This window comes from Capsella rubella, unplaced genomic scaffold, assembly GCF_000375325.1.
Source record: "Capsella rubella cultivar Monte Gargano unplaced genomic scaffold, Caprub1_0 scaffold_8, whole genome shotgun sequence".
Classification (NCBI taxonomy): Eukaryota; Viridiplantae; Streptophyta; class Magnoliopsida; order Brassicales; family Brassicaceae; genus Capsella; species Capsella rubella.
In genome coordinates, this window is record NW_006238916.1 from 11,896,855 (window position 1) to 11,914,844 (window position 17,990).

Here is a 17,990-nt window from a genome sequence, read left to right on the forward strand (position 1 = left end):
AGGCTAAAACCTAACCTTGTTTTTTTTTTTTTTGGTTATATGTGTATATATATGGTTTAATTTGCATTATTATTATTATATTCCTCCCAAAATACTTCATTTGCATTAATACTTACCCAAAAAAAGAAAAAAAAAAAAAGCGGCTCAAGAATTATACGATGATGATGAGGTAGTCTTTAGATAAGATAAATAGTGTAGTGTGTAATCTATCTCATTTACTACGTTGGGATTTGGGAGCCACACACGGAGACAAAACAAAAAAGAAGCAAACACAGAAACTCTCAAATCATTATTCTCTCTAGAAGTAATTAAATGTGCATGTCGTCATCTTTAATATCATTCGTTGATTATTTTTACTAAACCTACATTTTAATGTTTAGGTAACAAAATATCTCTCGAGAAGATACCACACCACCCCATTCTCCTATCCTATTATTATTATTAACACGCAAAGAAGATTAATAAATAAAGATTGGGCCATCATCATGCATGATATTTTATTATCACTTAAAGATACTTTCTCACATTTACTCTCTCTAACCATTAAAGAAGAAGACTAGAGACGTCTTAAATACAGAATGATCTTCTTCTCGCGATTACATATTCTCTATCTTTTTATATATTCTCTATATTTATATATCCTTTGTTTTGAATTTTCAGTTTGAATATATATAAATATACCTATTTTCAAATTAAAGTTCATGGTGTGTAGCTAGGAATAAGTCTTAATATGTGACTCGAAGAATCATCTTTTGGGTTTTTTTTTATTTAAAATCATATCCTTAGAGAAGTGAAGACCATGAAGATGACTTTATTTAACAAAACCAAAAAAAAAGAATGAAGCAAAAACAGATCCACATTTGCTTAATATATAGAGAGATGTATATAATTTGGTTGGCACGATTCAGAATAGCACGTGAAGTATTATATTTGATCAAATCCAGCTAACCGTGATCTACGCTAATTATATATAGTATGATTTACAGAGCTAAAGTGACTGTTTTATTATTGGCCGCCTGGTGGTGTTATACGTCTCATTAAAATTAAATTAATTATCCTTTAGACCTAACCTAATCATCCCTGTCGAAAAATAAAAAGGTAAATTAACAACAATACATCCCATAAACTCTCGCATTGTATTTTGAGACTAGAATACTGTATGTATGTGTTTGAACTTTGACCAAACAAATAAATCCAACGGTAGAGAGATAGTAATTAATTAAGTCTCGGATTATAGAGTTTTAATTACTACTGCATTTAGAAAAGGGTTTTAGGCCTCCAGTAAAGACAAACGGTAAACATGTTCTTCATTACCGTTTGAGTCTGTCGATAAATGATTGCACTATATGCTAAACATAGTAGCTAAGCTAAATTAGTCAAAGTTACCGTTATACTTAGCAATCTGTGATGAGACGAAGCTTTGTCTCTATCTTAGACGATTTACTTGTCATTGGACCAATATGTGTCCTAGCAAAAGCTTCTAGCGAAATGATCGCTGATGATCTTTGTTTGCAAATAACCTTTTTGTTAGCAGAACTGCATAATCATTGTCTTAAGCTATACATGTTGCTAGTGCTAGTACATATCTAGCTACTGTATTAGGATCCAGGAAAAAGGGATTACTGTATATCTTTTGAATTTACATTAGTTATTCGCCATTGTTACATATATGAAGAATAATCTCAGGGTAAAAAAAGAAGATGATACAACAACAGTGTACTCGAGAGTTCATGGGGTACTAGCGTGTGTCAATTCTCTATCCACTTGTTCTTCTCCTTCCGATCTCTCGGACTCATTCAGCATCAGAACAACTTGCCGCATCGATGGCCTCGCGGCGGGAGACACACTCGTGCAAAGCAGCGCAATCTTCAACACAGTTAGCATATGAGAGACTATTTTCTCGTCTTCTAGCTTTAACCTAGCATCAAGAACTCCAGAAGACAATGCATCTTTTCTTATGTAGCTCCTTACCCAGTTCACCACATCTCCTCCTTGATCTATTGGTTGAACTGGCGCTTTTCCTGTTAGCAGCTCCAACAGAACCACCCCGTAGCTATAGATGTCAGACTTCTCTGTCACTTTCATGGTGTATGCATATTCTGCAAAATTATTAAAACAGTTTTAACTCAGTCCCCTCCCTCACTGGATACCTAAATGCACAAACAAAAGCAGAAAAAAAAAAACACCTTTACCTGGGGCAATGTAGCCATAGGAGCCAGCAATGGCAGACATAGATTTTGAATATGGCATGTCAATCACTTTTGCTAGTCCAAAATCTCCCACATGAGCTTCAAACTTGTCGTCAAGCAGGATATTATTTGATTTTATGTCCCGGTGGAAGATTCTCGGTTTGCAATCATGGTGCAAATAGGCGAGACCCTGAGCCGCACCCAGAGCGATTTTAAATCTCTTAGGCCAATCCAAGTCTCCCGAAGGATCATGGAGTATTTCTCCAAGGCTTCCCTTGGGCATGTACTCATACAGAAGCAGATTTGATCCTTGGTGATTGCAGAATCCATGTAGCTTGACAATGTTACGGTGCCTGATATTCCCAAGAGTTAGAATCTCTGCTCTAAAGCTATTATCCACATTGTTGTTGTTTCCCCCTTCATGGTTTGATGCCAGCTTCTTGACAGCTAGAGTGTACCCAGCCGGAAGAACCGCCTTGTACACGGTTCCACAAGCTCCTCTCCCTACTACAAAGCTCTCATCGAAATTATCAGTGGCTGCAACTAAATCTTGGAACGTGAATCCTTCCTTTGGAGGGAAGTATATGTCCAAAGACATTTCCGACAGTTGGCCTTCTTGAGCAGAAGAAGCGACTGCCCTCACCGGCCGTCTCATGAGGTAGACAATGAGGGCAATCAGCATGAGAGAGACCCCACCTATCGCAGCTGCAGTGATGGCTATGATTTTACTGGAACGCATTCCTCGGGGTTTCCGGGTTGACTGAGAAGGTGCGGAAGGCTGTGTTTGGATACACTGGTTGAGCGGCGGGCCGCAAAGCCCTTCATTACCGATGAAGCTAGAAATGGATATATTTCGGAGAAGTGGAATAGGACCAGTCAAACTGTTGTATGAGAAGTTGCAACCAAGCAAACTAGAGAGATTAGCAAAAGAGCTTGGTATTTCCCCAGACAAATTGTTGTTGTTGAGAAGGAGGAACTCAAGCATAACAAGATTACTGAGTTCAGGTGGTATTTCTCCGGTAAGCTTGTTGTAACTGAGGTTCAATGCTATCTGCAAACCGGTCAGACTGCCCAGCTCCTGTGGAATGCTACCGCTGAACAAGTTTCCGCCCATTTGTAGCTCGGTCAAGCGAGATAAATTCCCAAGAGCCACAGGTATTGTACCTGAAAGATTATTGTTTGAGAGCTTCAGAAGCTCTAGCTGGTAGAGTGAACCTACCTTACTTGGCAAGGTTCCAGAGAAATTGTTGCAGCACATGTCTAGACGTTGAAGCATCTTGCAGTTGAAGATTTCAGAGGGGATCTCTCCTGTAAGCTTATTGGATGAGATATTCAAGGTGCCAAGCTGTGAAAGTGTGCCAATCTCTCTAGGAAGCTCACCTGTGAAACCATTGTCTGCTAGCTGCAGCCTTTGCAGGGCACTGCAGTTCCCGACCTCCCTAGGGATGGAACCGCGGAATCTGTTTTGTCCCAACTCAATGGCTGTGAGATTAACCAGTTTACAGAGGTTGGATGGGAACCGACCAACGAGGTTGTTTCTGGCTAGACGAAGTTGGGCTAGAGTTTTGCAAGTAGTGATTCCAGTAGGAATATTGCCAGAGAGGTTGTTTGCACCCAAGTTCAAGATGATCATATTGGAATGAAGGCAGAGGTAGCTTGGAATTCTTCCTCTGAGATGGTTATCGGACAGATCAAGCACCCAAAGATCACTATACCAGCCAAGTTTTGAAGGTATGGTCCCGCTAAGGGAGTTCTGAAACAGCTGCAGCATGAAGAGCCCTCTTAGATACTGAAACCCCAGGGGAATAGGACCCGTTAAAGCATTGATGGAGAGATCAAGCTTTGTTAGATTCTTCAAAGTAGTAAGCTCCACAGGGATGGTACCTGTGAGTTTGTTCTCAAAAAGATGAAGAAGCTCAAGCCCCTCTATGTTCCCTAACTCCAAAGGTATCTCTCCGGTCAAAGCGTTTTCTGAGAAATCTATCTCAATAGCATTTGAGAGATTCCCAATCTCTCTAGGAATCGTTCCATTCAACCCATTTCTGTAAAGGTAGAGATACTCCAGTGACACAAGGTCCCCAAGCTCTTTCGGGATTGGCCCGACAAGCTGGTTCTTGTAGAGAGCAAGAGTTTCTAAACTTGTGCAGTTGCTAATCTCCCTGGGGATAAACCCTGAGAACTCATTCTCCCAAAGAATCACCTGTGAAAGGTTCTTGAGCATTCCTACCTCTTTTGGTAATTCACCACTCAACTGGTTCTGTGCAAGACCAAGCATGACCAAGCTCTCACATCCACCAATCTCAGAAGGCAAACTTCCAGAGATCATGTTCTGACCGGCTCGGAAGCTTTTCAGTCTCTTCAGATTGCCGATGGAACGCGGCAATTGCCCACTGATGTTGTTGCTGTACGTCACCAGTTGAGAGAGAGACAAAAGGTTTCCAATCTCCACAGGAAGAGATCCTGAGATTCTGTTGTTGTATATGATCAGATTCTCCAGAGACTCAAGCTTTCCTATTTCCACAGGTATCTCACCTTCAAACTGGTTATTGTTTAGTTTCAGAATCTCCAAGCTTAAACAGTTACCAATTTCCTTAGGAATATTCCCAGACAACTCATTATATGACAGATCCAAAAACTTCAGATGAACCAATCCGCCAATGCTTGGTGATAGCTTACCAGAGAGAACCATGGACGAAAGATTCAGTGACAAAACCTCTGGAGCACTTGAATAATTGCTGCACTTCACGCCGGTCCATCCACAAGGTACAGAATCACTTAAATTCCAGTTTCTCAAATTCTGCAGATCATCCACAAACCTGCTCTTGATGTCAAGAAGATATTGACCTTCTAAGTTCAACCCTCTTGTCTCAGAGATCAGAAGAATAAGAAGAAGATATATGAAAGAAATAGCTAGCTTCATCATTCCTTTACCATTCATTCATACACGGAATCCCTTAAAACGTCCTTAGAAGACATCAAACAAGATGTAAACATGTCTGCAAAAACCTCTCTTTGTATATCTCTTAAAGATTAAATACCATACGACCATCCAAAAAACTCAAATCGTCTGGCATAACAAGTATATCTGAAAGAAACATAGACCTTAAACCAAGGATCTGAATTCAGGACACATACCTCTGAAGATTCTAGGCAAAGAAAACAACCTTTGAAACTGGTTTCAGGAAAGGAAAAAGAGAAATAGAAGAAGTGCAGACCTTTTTCTCTCCTTTCCAGGAAAACAATATTTAAAGGAAATGGTCAAGCTATGATTAGTTTTTTTTGATCATTGAAAGCTTTGAAGTTTGAAATTTGCTCATTAAAAAAAGTCTCTATTCGTACTGGCCTGTCTTTTAATATTAGTTTCAGAAGCCTATCAGCTTTGCTTTTGTTAATTTCTAAGTAAAAAATAAACTAAATATTCGTTTTGTCTTTGAAGCAATAGAAAAAAGAAAGCCACAAATATATGAATTAGTCAAAGTGGAAACTAGAAGGCTTCTAATGGTGGTCCTTTTTGTAAAACTGAAGGTATACATCTCAAGTACTTAAATCAAGAAGATAGAGATGGCCGACATGGCATGAGAACTTGGCTTTCCTCCTTCTCTCACGATCTCATTCTCATGCATTATTCTATTGTAACTTATCAATTATAGTCCAAACAAAACAGTTGTTTCAATCTATCTTCGTACAGAATCACCTGATAAAGGGATAATAAAACCACAACCAAGATAACAACTGGGGGAGGGACTAGGGAGAACACAAGCTCGACTGTAAAATATAGTCCAAGAACAAGTGCTTCGAGAAGCTTGTCAACTTTGGACCAAGTTTCACTCTTGTATGAGACTACGTGCTAAGAGGAACCCACTTCACCAATCATAGAAAGAAACCAACAGACTGTTCTAGGCTACCAAATTATGCCTATGCCAAAGATTAGTATCTTTCGATCACCTTTCACACTTTCATGTACTCACATTAACTTTTTTAAGATGGATCCACATTAACTAGCTACAACATAACTAAATATTGTAAACTATTAGAGATTAGATGTAAATTGGTGGGCACGATTCACTGATTCAGAATAGCACGTGAAATATTATATTTGATAAACCCAGCTGACACTGATCTACGCAAATAACGAATTCCAGGGCAGAAGTGGCCATTTATTATTTTTGTGGTCAATAAATATAATACAAAATTATAAGCCCAAATCAAGTAATTAACTTAAATACATAGTACGTAGGCTTAGAAAAAGTTACCGTTAAGAGTTACGATTAGGACAAGCGTTAGCAAAATGTGAAGGATCCCCACATGAGAAGCACCTTATACCACTCACTGGCTCTCCAGTTGCAGAGACGAAGCTCGTTCCACTGCCACGTCGTCCTCCACTTTGGCCGCCTCTACCTCCACGGCCACGACCACGGTTGCCACGTCTACCGCTTCCACCGCTATTAGACCCTGTTGTTGCATTCCCACTACTGTTGCTGATGCCATCTTCCCATCTGTTTACAAGCAGAGCATAAAATGGAAAAGATTTGAGTGATGTAAAAGGAAGAAATGGATTTATGCTGAGAAAAATCGTGGTAAGCCCCAGCTCTTACGCAAAGAAACTGCAGCCTTGTGTTGGACATGAGAAGAATTGTCTTCCCCTGTTAGCTTCTGTGTTGGCTGTACGAAGAACACACTGTGTTCCACATGTGTTACATGATACTGTACTCTCATCTGCATAGTGACAAACGATATTTGAATGCAATTATAAGTCCATAAGGAAGACTTGATCTGGGAAATTTGTTTGAAATTAACTAATTGATGATCATCTTTGCTACATATTATATAAGGAACAGTACCATTTCTCGGATTTGTTCCAGTAGGACGAGAATTTCGCGATGCTGAAACCCGTGAGGGACAATTACTAGAAGCATGGCCTCGCTGTTGACAATGTATGCAGACATTACTCTGTCTTGTATTGCTTCCTCGGATATTGTTTGGAGGTACAGTATCTGGAGCTCTCCTTGCTGCAAGAACAAATCATCGATTCTTTTTAGCCTAAATGTTCTCTATTTGCAGGACACTATACTTAAGTTCTTACATTCTCATTTAGGAAAAAAGATGATGAAAGAAATTTTGTACAATGTCTTATAGAAAAGTATGTATTGTCTAACTACAAAGCACTAACCTTGAGAACGGGACCCAGTTCCACATATGTCTATCAACTGTTTAAGAATGCCATCACAGCCACCGACACAACCTGCTCACAAAATTACCAAATGACCATTTAGAAGAAGATCAAGATGACACGGTGAGGCATTAAAAGATAGACAACAAAGTGGTTGCAAATGTCTTACCTAAGTGATTAACCTCAAAGCCTGGTGGAATTCCAATTTGCCGGAACTTGAAAAGTATCTTGTAGACTGGGCCTACAGAATTTGCACCATTTAATAATAAAGACAAATATTTCACAGATAAATGCTGTGTCATTCAAGTGTAATATAGCTTTTGGATTTTAATTTATTGATACTGGAGAATCTGTGGTCATACCTGGACCACAAGATTGACAAACATTAGTAGTGACAGATGCTTCCAGTGTTGGTCCAGGAAGCCAGACTGCATTTCGACACTGCAAAAAGGCAATGTGTTAAATTATTTTAATAGATGCAAGCAAGGGAGAATAAACGAAGAAATGCTGATATCTCAAATGATAAGATCATAACTTTCACAAATGAGGTTGCAATACAGAGAGTAAAAAGTATAAATCTGCAACAATTCGAGTGGTAAAGAGCTGTGAAATTCTGACCTGAGGATAATTCATGCATCCAACCATGAAATTGCCATCCTGCAAAGATAAGGCATAGAATGTTTAACCTGTGATTCCCATTAACAGGAGGAAGAAAAGCAGTTCATATTCCACATAGAAGATATTGTTCAGGCAGTATATATATTACCCGGTTCTTCCTGAGTGCCATATCTGATTCATTGCAGAGATTGCATCGTCTGACAACTTCACCAGCTGTCTGATTTTCACCTTCATCAGTGTTATTAGATCTGTACATGCAGTATCATATTATATATTACGACAAAGCAGACTTTAGCTTCACAGTACTGAACAAAGTAATGAGACCACCTTTCAAAGAAAATAGTCATTGCTTCTAGGAGCTTTGATTTTTTTACTCTTGCCTGCGAGAATTAATTTAGTGAATGACAAACAAAAGATATGAAATTCAGTTTCAGCCTACTGTGTTGCCAACAGCTTTAAAAATAATAAATTAGGCCACAGAGGCAAACAATCTATTAAAAACAATTGACTCACATCCAAGAAACAAGCTTTCATTTGCTGCAAACATGTTTCAAGAACTTCAGCTTTAGTTTTCCTACCAACACTAACTTCATTCATATCATGTTCCATGATGGCCCTGAGATTTGGTTTCCAAAGTTCATACCTGGAGAAAAACATAAAAAGGTTGGACACACATCAAACTCTTAGGTGCTTGATAGAAATTATGTCTCTCCAAATAGATATGTAAGTAAAATTTGTTATTAACATGCAAACTTATACATACCCCATGTCATCATATCCCATCACAAGCGCCTCACCCTGAAATGAGTTCAGTACAGTAAGCTAAAATTTCAGAAACGTTGAACAGACATATAAAGGGCTAAGAACATAAATTTAATTATCCCACGGAGACTAGTCTTGCTATAGCTCCAGCAAATGAAGTTAATAAATTTAAAGTGTAGGCATTTATGAACACCCAAAAGCAGTTGCAACCCTAATCTACATGCTGCCATAATAATACACTCTAAAGGGTTGAAATAAAAATGACAGGATAAATTCAGAAAGTTTGAGTATCATATCAGCTACCAGGTTGGTTGGAGAAAATCGTGTATTAGCATCCTTTGTAGCATAACCCCGATCAAGGAGTTTCTTAATGTGGTCGTGCATTGTCGCATCGGTGCCAATGCCTGCCTAACATTCACAAGAAGGTAGGATAATAAAGAGATACAAACATGATTGGATACTAATTTTAGGGATAGGTCAACAAGAATATGCAGACACCACCTACGTAAGAAGAGAAACAAGCCAATTTTAATCACCTTGTCCATACAACTCAGTAAGTCAGCTTCACACAATAACGGTGGTGGCCTCGTTACAGCTGAATCAAGAGTCAAACTTGTTGGGATAAACTGCATATTACCAAGAAATTCAGAAACGTCATAGATTGTCCAGGTTGTAAGTACCAAGCAGTAGGACTAGGGTAAACAAAACAAATTCAATAAGTGAATTTTAATTAGAAATTGCAGCAGTTAGACGGCCTCCATTTTTGGGGAAAAATGTAAGCCACTAATTGAAGCTCCATTATGTCTGTCTTAAGAAGAGTCCAGTAGATTTAAATATAGAAGGCTTTAAGATTTAAGCCACTAATCCAAACTGTGTTCCTTCTCCACATTTGTAGCAATTACTAATTTTAGGCCACTTTAATAATAATAAAAATGACACCAGTTTCACTTTTAACTAGAAAATACAATGCAAAGTTATGCCGTTCAATTGCATTATATCTTAGTAAAGAAATGTAACTTATTTAAAAGAGGCAGCTGAGATATAGAAATAAACAACCTGCTGCCCTTTTTCATACACGGGAATCACTGAACCCCCCCAAGACTCAAAGCGGTACACCTCAAGGTAGTTTTTCTAGTTACAGAAAGGAAATTAAGGTCAGTATTAAATTCATTAGTGAAGGGACAAGTAGGCGATAATTATGTTTCCTACAAACAGCAGCTTTACATTTTATTTTACTACATAAACAGGAAACATCTTAACAAGCAAAGTAGCTTCATATTTTATTCCACAGAGATTATGCAACTAAAAGGTAGTGAGTGAAGAGTCGTACAGCTAATATTGCTCTCCCAGATGCAGAAAAGCGCTCACCAGAAATATCAATTTCGACTGTGGTTTCCGCAGCAACTGCTGGCTGCGAAACACATGCTAGGTAATGGCGGACAACTAGCTCATATACATTCTGAAATAGTTGGGAAAAAATGTTGGTTCCACCGAAAAAAAAAACAAGATCATACCTATGCTTGGGTATGTTAACCGAACCAACAGCCATACTTACAAGGTGATCTCTGCTCCAATTAGACTCTCCGCTAGAAAACTTTGTTGGGTGAATGGGTGGATGAGCCTTGTCATCATGACCACCATTACCAGGGTTTCTCCAGAGTCCCCCCTCAGGTTCTAATAGTCTTTGTGCATATGCACCCCATTCAGGATGTCTTGTTTGCTCCTCCACCATAGCCTAGACACAACTAGAGATCCTAAGAGACTATGTAAGGAAATCATAAACTCCAAATTAAGCATACTTGCTCATGAGAAAACGTTACTCACACGTAAATCTGTCCTGCTCGAAAAAGCATCAGTCTCTGTACGAGGATAGCTGATGAAACCAGCCTGATATAATTCTTCTGCCACCTATCCAGAAATTTCTGATATTATTAAACAGAGAGATGTAGTTGTAATTCAAAGACGTATCAACCTACAAGACAGCAGAAAACTCTACCAATATACATAGAATTCAGATTAATTTCCAAAACATGCAGTCCTACCAGGCCAAAGAATCACAGGAAACTTATCTGAACCAGCTAATACCCATACAGACCTTCATGGTGTGCTCTGAACTCAGGCGGAAGTATCTTGAAGCACGTTTTTCAAGTTCAATGGTGTTCAAAGGATAAGGAGGATATTTGAATCTTTCCCTTGGATGTGGAACATTCATTACCTGGATGGAGAATATTAGGAAAAATACACATTGTTAACTAGAAGATGCAGATAGGATGATAAAACTTCCTCTAATAAGATGTTTAGTTTTTTACTCACGGTGGCAGTAGGTTCTTCAACACACATCTCATATAATATGACAGCTGAAGCATAATCGAAGAGATGACCACGCCTGCAGTAGAAATAATATCAATGTCACTTTCAAGAAGAATAGAACGGGAACAAAAATAAACACGTCAGTTGATAATAGTACATCCAATTAAAGGTAGCAATGCCTTCTTCTGATTGGTGAGAACAGTTGATTGTCCAAAACTCTTCTGGTTCATGTGCCTGTATCTCCCAGTATCGCTCTACAATAAAGCCAAGTGTAGGAAACTGCAATAGAGGCAGAGAAATATTAAACCTAGCTGCATTAAATGGCTCTGATATGTATAATGGGACTGATAGTTCTGAAAATCTTCGATACTAGTTTCACATTACCTGACAAGGACCATAACTTATAACACGACTCCTCTCCTCGCCCGTGGAGTCAATAGCAAACCTATCTCTCAGCAGCATAGTCTGAAATCTAGTGAAAGAAGCACCAATGCGTAGGTCTATTTCCTAAGGTATTCAAAAATAAATATTAGCTAACACAAATTTATAGAAAATACCAACGAATATACACACAACAGGTATTTCAGGAGATACTCACTTGTCTAGCATCAACAGCCTCAGCAAACAGTTGATTAGGATCTCTAAGATTCTGAACTGCTTCGTGAATTTCCCTAACAATTCCAATGGCAACACATCATTAGAGGTGGTACAATTGTTTAAGATAGAGTGATCAGTAGAAGATTATGAAAAATAAAGTGTTCAGCAATCTCTACCTGTCAATTAACGCAGAGAAATGAGCCCTCCGTATAAAAAGATTGTGTTTGACAGCTCTGCAAACATCAACAACTTCAAATGCAATGTTTTCACCTTCCCTATCACAATCAAGCCAAAGCACAAGCCAGTCGCTTTTCCTCGCTTCCTCCTCCAATGTCTTCTTAATGTCCCTTTTGTCCTAACTCGCACAAAATCAGAATTAAAAAAAAAAAAAAATTGGAATTCAGCAAACCCCAACTTCATTATAAACCAGAATTCCTCATTTTCTACAGTTGCAATTACCAAAACAAATCATACCCAACCAACAATTCCTAGTTAGAGAATCTATGACTAAATCAACAACACAAAATCATACAACCACGCGCGCACCCACATACACAGGACATCACATACCTCGGGAACGTGTTTCATGACCGGAGCTTGGTACAGATCTGCCGGGTCGCAGGAGTGCCATTTGCGGTAACGATCGGAAAACTCAAGCTCCATCAGGTGACCGATGACGGAGGTCATTAGCATACGACATGGCTGGCCATTAATGGCGTAATCGAACTCGAAGATTTTGTTGTAGCGAGACCTACCCTCTCGAGTCCGGAAACTTCCACGGGACAGAATCCCCGCCACTGACTTCGCCACGGACGGCTTCTCCGCCACGTTCAACACCGTCACGGGGCCACCGCCTCGTCGCGACATTGCCGGAAGAAAAAATAAACCCTAACGGTTCGCAATTTCGATTTTTTCAGTAGGAGAATTTTCCCGCTCTTGTGGTAAGCCAGCCTAGCTTTCTCTGTTTGGTATGTCACTATGACCGTACTGTTGTGGAAATTGACTAATCGAGGAATTACAAATACATATTGAGATCCATTGTTCTACCTTTTTTTTGTTGTTGGCCTGGGCCAATTTTTTAAGTAGAGATCCATAGTTCTGCTAATATTTTTTTGGCCCGGCCCATATTTTCTCCTTTTGAGGAATACCCAAATTTAAGAAACTGAAACAAAATTTACCACATTTTTTAATTTAAGTGAGGATTGCCAGCAAAATATATAGAAGATGGTGTCATCTCTCAACGCAGATCTTCTCAAGGAAACTATCAACTAGGTATTTTATCCAATCAAATACCAGATTAGCATAAAGCTTACAACTTTAATTTTATTTTATTTTTCCAGAATTTGCAAATGCTCCACTTCTTCTCAGGCTCCTTCCCTCTAATTAGGATGATCAAGGCCTACTAAAAGTGAGGCCTCGTCGTAATTTTACAATCGGTAAGAGATAGATAAAGTCAACGAGTTGACGAAAAATGAACCATTCTCCGATAGCAATCTCTCTACTCCTTGCTCTTTTCTCGCCGGTTCTTCTACTTTGCTCCGGCGATTTTACCGGTGGCGTCGAGGATGAATCTCCGCCGACCGTATGTATCGTCGGGAGTGGGATCGGAGGCTCCTCCGTAGCTCACTTCCTCCGCAACTACTCTGTTTCCACCGGCTTAGATGGAGCGAAGATCCTGATGTTTGAGCGTCACGAGATTGTCGGTGGGCGTATGAGGACAGTCACTGTCGCCGGTGATACTTTCGAAGCCGGTGGTTCGATTCTGCATCCGAAGAACTATCACGTTAAGGATTTCGTCGAGAGGTTCAATCTGACGGTTCGATTGCCGACGCCGATTGAAGAATCTTCAGCGATTGGAATCTGGGATGGGAAGAGGTTTATCGTCAAAACCTTCGGTTCCCGTATCAAATTTCCGTTTTCGGATACGATCATCTCTTGGGTGAATGATCTCTACCTGTTCTTGCGTTATGGGTTCTCACTGTTGAGAATGAGCAGCTTCATTGAGGTATTTAAATCTATAACCTTTGATGATTTCAGATTTGGCTATCATGAATACACAAATGCTGAAAACGTTGGCAAGGAGGAATTGGTTGTTGTAAAGTGTTTTACTTGGGAATGATTTGTTAGTTCTGTGTGAGTTTGAGGATGACTTCGTGTGACTTGATTTGGTGTGGATTCTTTTATATGTTGACTGATGTTAGATTTTTATGTATGTAGAATACAGTTGATAATTTTTTGAAGTACTATAAAAGCCTAGAGTCAAGACCAATCTTCGACAATGTGGAAGGGATGCTTAAATGGTCCGGCTTGTACAATCTCACAAAGCTCACTCTACAAGAGAAATTATCTGAGGCTCAGCTTTCTCCTTCACTAGTCAACGAGCTGGTTACAGTAAGCTTTCTTACCATTTCAGCTAAAAGTGTTCTTCTGACTAATTTGTTAATTACTGTAACTAATTTCTAATATCAACATGTCACTATCCTCTCTAACTACCATCGCCAGATATCTTCCTGTTACAGTTTTCTTGTTTATTTTGTTGTCTACAGGTTATTACAAGAATAAATTACGGACAGAGTGTACTCATCAGTGGACTAGCAGGTGCAGTCTCCTTGGCGGGTTCAGGTGGGGGATTATGGTCTGTTGAAGGCGGAAACTGGCAGATGGCTGTAAAGCTGATTAATCATTCAGATGTTACATTACACCTGAACGAGAGAATTGAATCCATTTCGCACCTCGGTAACTATTACGAGCTTAACTCCACAAAAGGAAACAGCTTCAAGTGCGATGTCACAGTAGTTGCCACACCATTAGACGAGGTGGAAATTCAGTTCTCACCCGCGATCTCAATTCCAAAGAGGGAATTGCAACACACGCACGCAACATTCGTGAGAGGTCTTTTAAATCCAGTAAGTATCATTTACAGAGGAGTTTTATCTCTAACCTGATCATGATTCTGGCTCCCAACTAATTTCTGATGTTTTCTCTCTGAAAAGGGATATTTTGGGATGAAATCAGTTTCGGATGTTCCAGTTTTGGTGGGAACCGTTGAAGATCCTTTAATTCCATTCTCATGCATCTCAATTCTAAGGAAATATAGTGACACAGATATGACATATAAGATCTTTACACGACAACCTGCATCAGATTCATTGCTTGATGAGCTCTTCAGGTTGGTACAACACAACCCCTGTCAGTGTTATTTACTAATATCTTTTCATATTCATTTAGAAACTTATTTTTCTTCTTTCCTCACAGTACAAGAACCGAAACCGTTCGAATAGACTGGGGTGCATATCCCAAGTACCACGCACCTGAAGTTTTCGCACCATTCATATTAGATGATGATCACTTGTACTATGTTAATGCTTTTGAAAACGCAGCAAGCACAATGGAGACAAGTGCAGTGGCTGGTGAGAACATTGCCAGACTCATAATAGCCAGATACATGACAAAGGAACCATCATCTCCCTCGGAAAAAAGAAGTTGTAGTTCTGGTCTGCACTCAGACTTATAAGCAACTTAGTTCCCACATGAACATGGACTTCGACTGTGTTCTTAGAAGAAGGATATGATGTTGTGTATAGACACAAAAAGCTGTAAAAACTGTAACCTTAACAGTCGTTTGTTTTTTTCCAGTTCCTAAATCAGACTCATCAGACGTTATAATGTTTGCTATATTCTTTTCGAGATTAACAGATTGACGCATACAAAAACAGAGGAAGTTAGGAATCTTTTATTACGACAACAACAGAGGAAGCTACACAGCTTTTTCCAATCACATAATTATATTATAGATATTTTCTTATTTAATCCCTCCCTTATCTACTTTAATCGGGTTAGTTATTCGATAAATCGGTTTTATAAATTACAATAATCAATGTATATAAAAATACAGAATCCCGTAAAGAAGCCATTTTTTCAGGAGCAGACGCGTCTTCTTCTTCTTCTTCTTCTTTGGTAAGAAATCAGAAGCGAAGAAGAGGTCAAATTCTATTCGATCGGAGAAGATGGGTTGCTTCAGCTGCTTCGACGGAACCCAAAAGCAACAGCGTAAGGAAGAAGAGAGACAAGCCTCCGCCGAAGCTCGCGCCAGAGCCGCCGAGGCTGCCCAGCGACGGTATTTCTTTCTCTTTTCTCTTCTGATCTCGGATCGTCTCTACTGAAAAATGGATCCTTTAAAAAATTGAAACTTTGATATGGATTTTGATATTGAACTTTTAACGCAGGAAAGAGCAATTTGACAAGTCTGCAGCTGGAAGAGCTGCACAAGCTCAATTACAGCAAATGGCTAAACAGTCTGCAAATACTAACAAAGGAGAGCCTGTTCTCAAGGTTTTATACTTGTTTTTCCTCTATTTATTATTGTGTATCATCATCATCATCAAGTTAAAGTTTGCTTATTTACCTTCTATGAATTGCAGTGGCAAATGACGTAACTATGAGTCCGGCTTTCAAAAGGAATCGAATTGTGAGACTGATCCATTGTAAATTGTGTGCTCTTCAATGTTTTCAAGACTTGATCATATGAATGGAAGGCTTATTTGCTTCCTAATTTATCTGATTATCTTTTGAATCCGCTATAAAAGAAAAAAAACAGGATCATGTCCCTGTTTTATTGTGAGCTCTGGAACTTATATCCAATAAATATAAGTTGTTTAGGACAATGTTAGAATCTCAAGCCAGGCGAGCTGATAGCTTTTAGTTTCGGCGGCATGAGCCTAAGATTCATTTATGCATGTGTGATTTATGGGAATGTCTTAAGACCTTTTTTTTAGTTCAATGATGGATTTTAGGGGGACATTTTTATGCGTCTGATACTTTGATAGAAATGAACTTGGTACCACAGATTAGAGATTGAGAAGATGGAAAAAATCACACATATATATAAACCAATTGTTTTTTTTTTCTTTCTTTTTTTGTGGGTGGCTAAGGTCATCATTGTTGTATTGATTCAGTACACATATATATAAACCAAGTACTGAATCAATACAAGAAAAAAAGAAAGATCTAGGTAGCTCTGAATCAAAACAATTATACAACGAATCCTACAACCACATTGTATTCTCAACATGGTCATGATTCATGAACACTCATAAAGGTAAAACCCTTGAGTTTTTCCGGTTGGACGTCAACTCTTCAAAAGTTGTTCTGCTTCTTCGGATCATAACAGTAGACGACATATATATAAATATAATGGCTGATCAGGGACGAAGAGGCGAAGATCGAGTTAGTGTTCTTCAGACAAAACTTTATAGGGCTCCCCAAAGAATGGTGAAGAAGCAACTGTTGGCTCCCATATAATACACAGATTCTGGCTAGTATGCTTATGAGAAATCGATAAGAAAAATACACTTTTGGCTGAATGTACCTGATCGGTAAGTATTGAATCTTAAATCATTTCTTACTTTTTTTTTTTTTTTTTTTTTTTAATTATTTCTCTAATCATCATCAAACTTGATATGAAATATATTATGTATAGATTGGAGTAATGGTTATCACTCACGGAGATGACGGAGGCTTAATATTCCCTCCAAAAGTGGCACCTGTTAAAGTTGTTATGATTCAGGTTCCCTTCAAAAGATGCTGCTGATGACCAACTACTTTGTGATGCTTGTAAAGCTGTTAAATCCACCTTGCGCGAGGCTGGAATCTGTGCTGAAGCAGATACCCACAACAACTACTGTATTCTTGCGGCTGGAAGTATGCAGATAATGACTAAAGGGTGTTCCTTTGAGAATTGAAATTGGACCCAGAGATTTGGCCAATGATCAGGTCAGTTTCTTGTACTAATCAGAATATGTCTCATAATCTGTGTGCAGGCTAACGGTTTTTCTTGGATTCTGAGAGCAGGTGAGAATAGTGAGGCGTGAAACTGGAGCAAAGATGGATGTCAAGAGAGGGGACATGATTGAACAAGTTAAGGAATTGCTGGAGAAAATCCAGAGAAACCTCTATGATGTGGCAAATGAAAAGGTGGAAGAATGTACTCAAAAGGTTGAAACTTGGGATGAATTTGTGGGAGCTTTGAGCCAAAACAAACTGATTCTAGCTCCGTGGTGTGACCATGTTGAAGTGGAGAAGGATGTGAAGAAGCGTACCAGAAGTGAAGAAACAGGAGCAGGAGGAGCAAAGACTCTGTGTATACTCCCCTTGAGCAGCCTGAACTAAGAAAAGACACTCTATGCTTTGCATCAGCAAAGCCTGCAAAGAAGTGGAGCTACTGGGGAGAAAGTTACTAAGCTCTCTTTCTTTTAGTGTGTCATAAACAAAAACTGGGACTTCAAATATATGTGTCTCATAAGCAAAAACTTTTAGTTTCAGCATTGACGCAAATGGTTAGTGAT

General features: G+C 39.0%; 4 protein-coding genes and 1 pseudogene across 6 annotated transcripts; 3 read left to right on the forward strand and 2 right to left on the reverse strand.

Annotated features, from left to right (window-relative positions):
• Positions 1 to 1,598: 1,598 nt before the first annotated feature.
• LOC17876531 (probable leucine-rich repeat receptor-like protein kinase At5g63930) lies at positions 1,599 to 6,240 on the reverse strand. The gene is made up of 2 exons (XM_006279856.2): positions 2,193 to 6,240; positions 1,599 to 2,099 (listed from the first exon to the last, which is right to left on the reverse strand). The coding sequence occupies exons 1-2, from the start codon at positions 5,125 to 5,127 to the stop codon at positions 1,729 to 1,731; spliced, it is 3,306 nt and encodes a 1,101-aa protein (XP_006279918.1). The 5' UTR covers positions 5,128 to 6,240; the 3' UTR covers positions 1,599 to 1,728.
• An 85-nt stretch (positions 6,241 to 6,325) lies between these two features.
• LOC17874781 (DNA topoisomerase 3-alpha) lies at positions 6,326 to 12,599 on the reverse strand. Its single transcript, XM_006279913.2, has 24 exons — positions 12,217 to 12,599; positions 11,823 to 12,001; positions 11,648 to 11,720; positions 11,434 to 11,556; positions 11,207 to 11,328; positions 11,053 to 11,125; positions 10,835 to 10,954; positions 10,564 to 10,647; positions 10,295 to 10,474; positions 10,070 to 10,198; positions 9,796 to 9,870; positions 9,276 to 9,365; positions 9,043 to 9,147; positions 8,741 to 8,775; positions 8,491 to 8,620; positions 8,305 to 8,357; positions 8,126 to 8,225; positions 7,978 to 8,016; positions 7,722 to 7,800; positions 7,529 to 7,600; positions 7,360 to 7,431; positions 7,031 to 7,198; positions 6,785 to 6,905; positions 6,326 to 6,685 (listed from the first exon to the last, which is right to left on the reverse strand). The coding sequence occupies exons 1-24, from the start codon at positions 12,511 to 12,513 to the stop codon at positions 6,445 to 6,447; spliced, it is 2,760 nt and encodes a 919-aa protein (XP_006279975.1). The 5' UTR covers positions 12,514 to 12,599; the 3' UTR covers positions 6,326 to 6,444.
• Positions 12,600 to 12,830: 231 nt separating this feature from the next.
• LOC17875809 (farnesylcysteine lyase) lies at positions 12,831 to 15,339 on the forward strand. 2 transcript variants are annotated; one of them, XM_023784260.1, is made up of 6 exons: positions 12,831 to 12,918; positions 12,987 to 13,651; positions 13,864 to 14,037; positions 14,193 to 14,552; positions 14,640 to 14,815; positions 14,902 to 15,339. In XM_023784260.1, the coding sequence occupies exons 2-6, from the start codon at positions 13,118 to 13,120 to the stop codon at positions 15,158 to 15,160; spliced, it is 1,503 nt and encodes a 500-aa protein (XP_023640028.1). In that variant the 5' UTR covers positions 12,831 to 12,918; positions 12,987 to 13,117; the 3' UTR covers positions 15,161 to 15,339. The 2 variants fall into 2 exon arrangements, with proteins under 2 accessions (XP_023640028.1, XP_023640026.1); XM_023784258.1 differs by having other exon boundaries at positions 12,901 to 13,651.
• A 101-nt stretch (positions 15,340 to 15,440) lies between these two features.
• On the forward strand, positions 15,441 to 16,426 carry LOC111830993. Of its 2 annotated transcripts, XM_023784270.1 has the most exons (3): positions 15,478 to 15,763; positions 15,873 to 15,978; positions 16,068 to 16,426. In XM_023784270.1, the coding sequence occupies exons 1-3, from the start codon at positions 15,654 to 15,656 to the stop codon at positions 16,080 to 16,082; spliced, it is 231 nt and encodes a 76-aa protein (XP_023640038.1). In that variant the 5' UTR covers positions 15,478 to 15,653; the 3' UTR covers positions 16,083 to 16,426. The 2 variants fall into 2 exon arrangements, with proteins under 2 accessions (XP_023640035.1, XP_023640038.1); XM_023784267.1 differs by having other exon boundaries at positions 15,441 to 15,763; positions 15,873 to 16,426.
• A 708-nt stretch (positions 16,427 to 17,134) lies between these two features.
• LOC17874933 lies at positions 17,135 to 17,973 on the forward strand (annotated as a pseudogene).
• Positions 17,974 to 17,990: the final 17 nt, after the last annotated feature.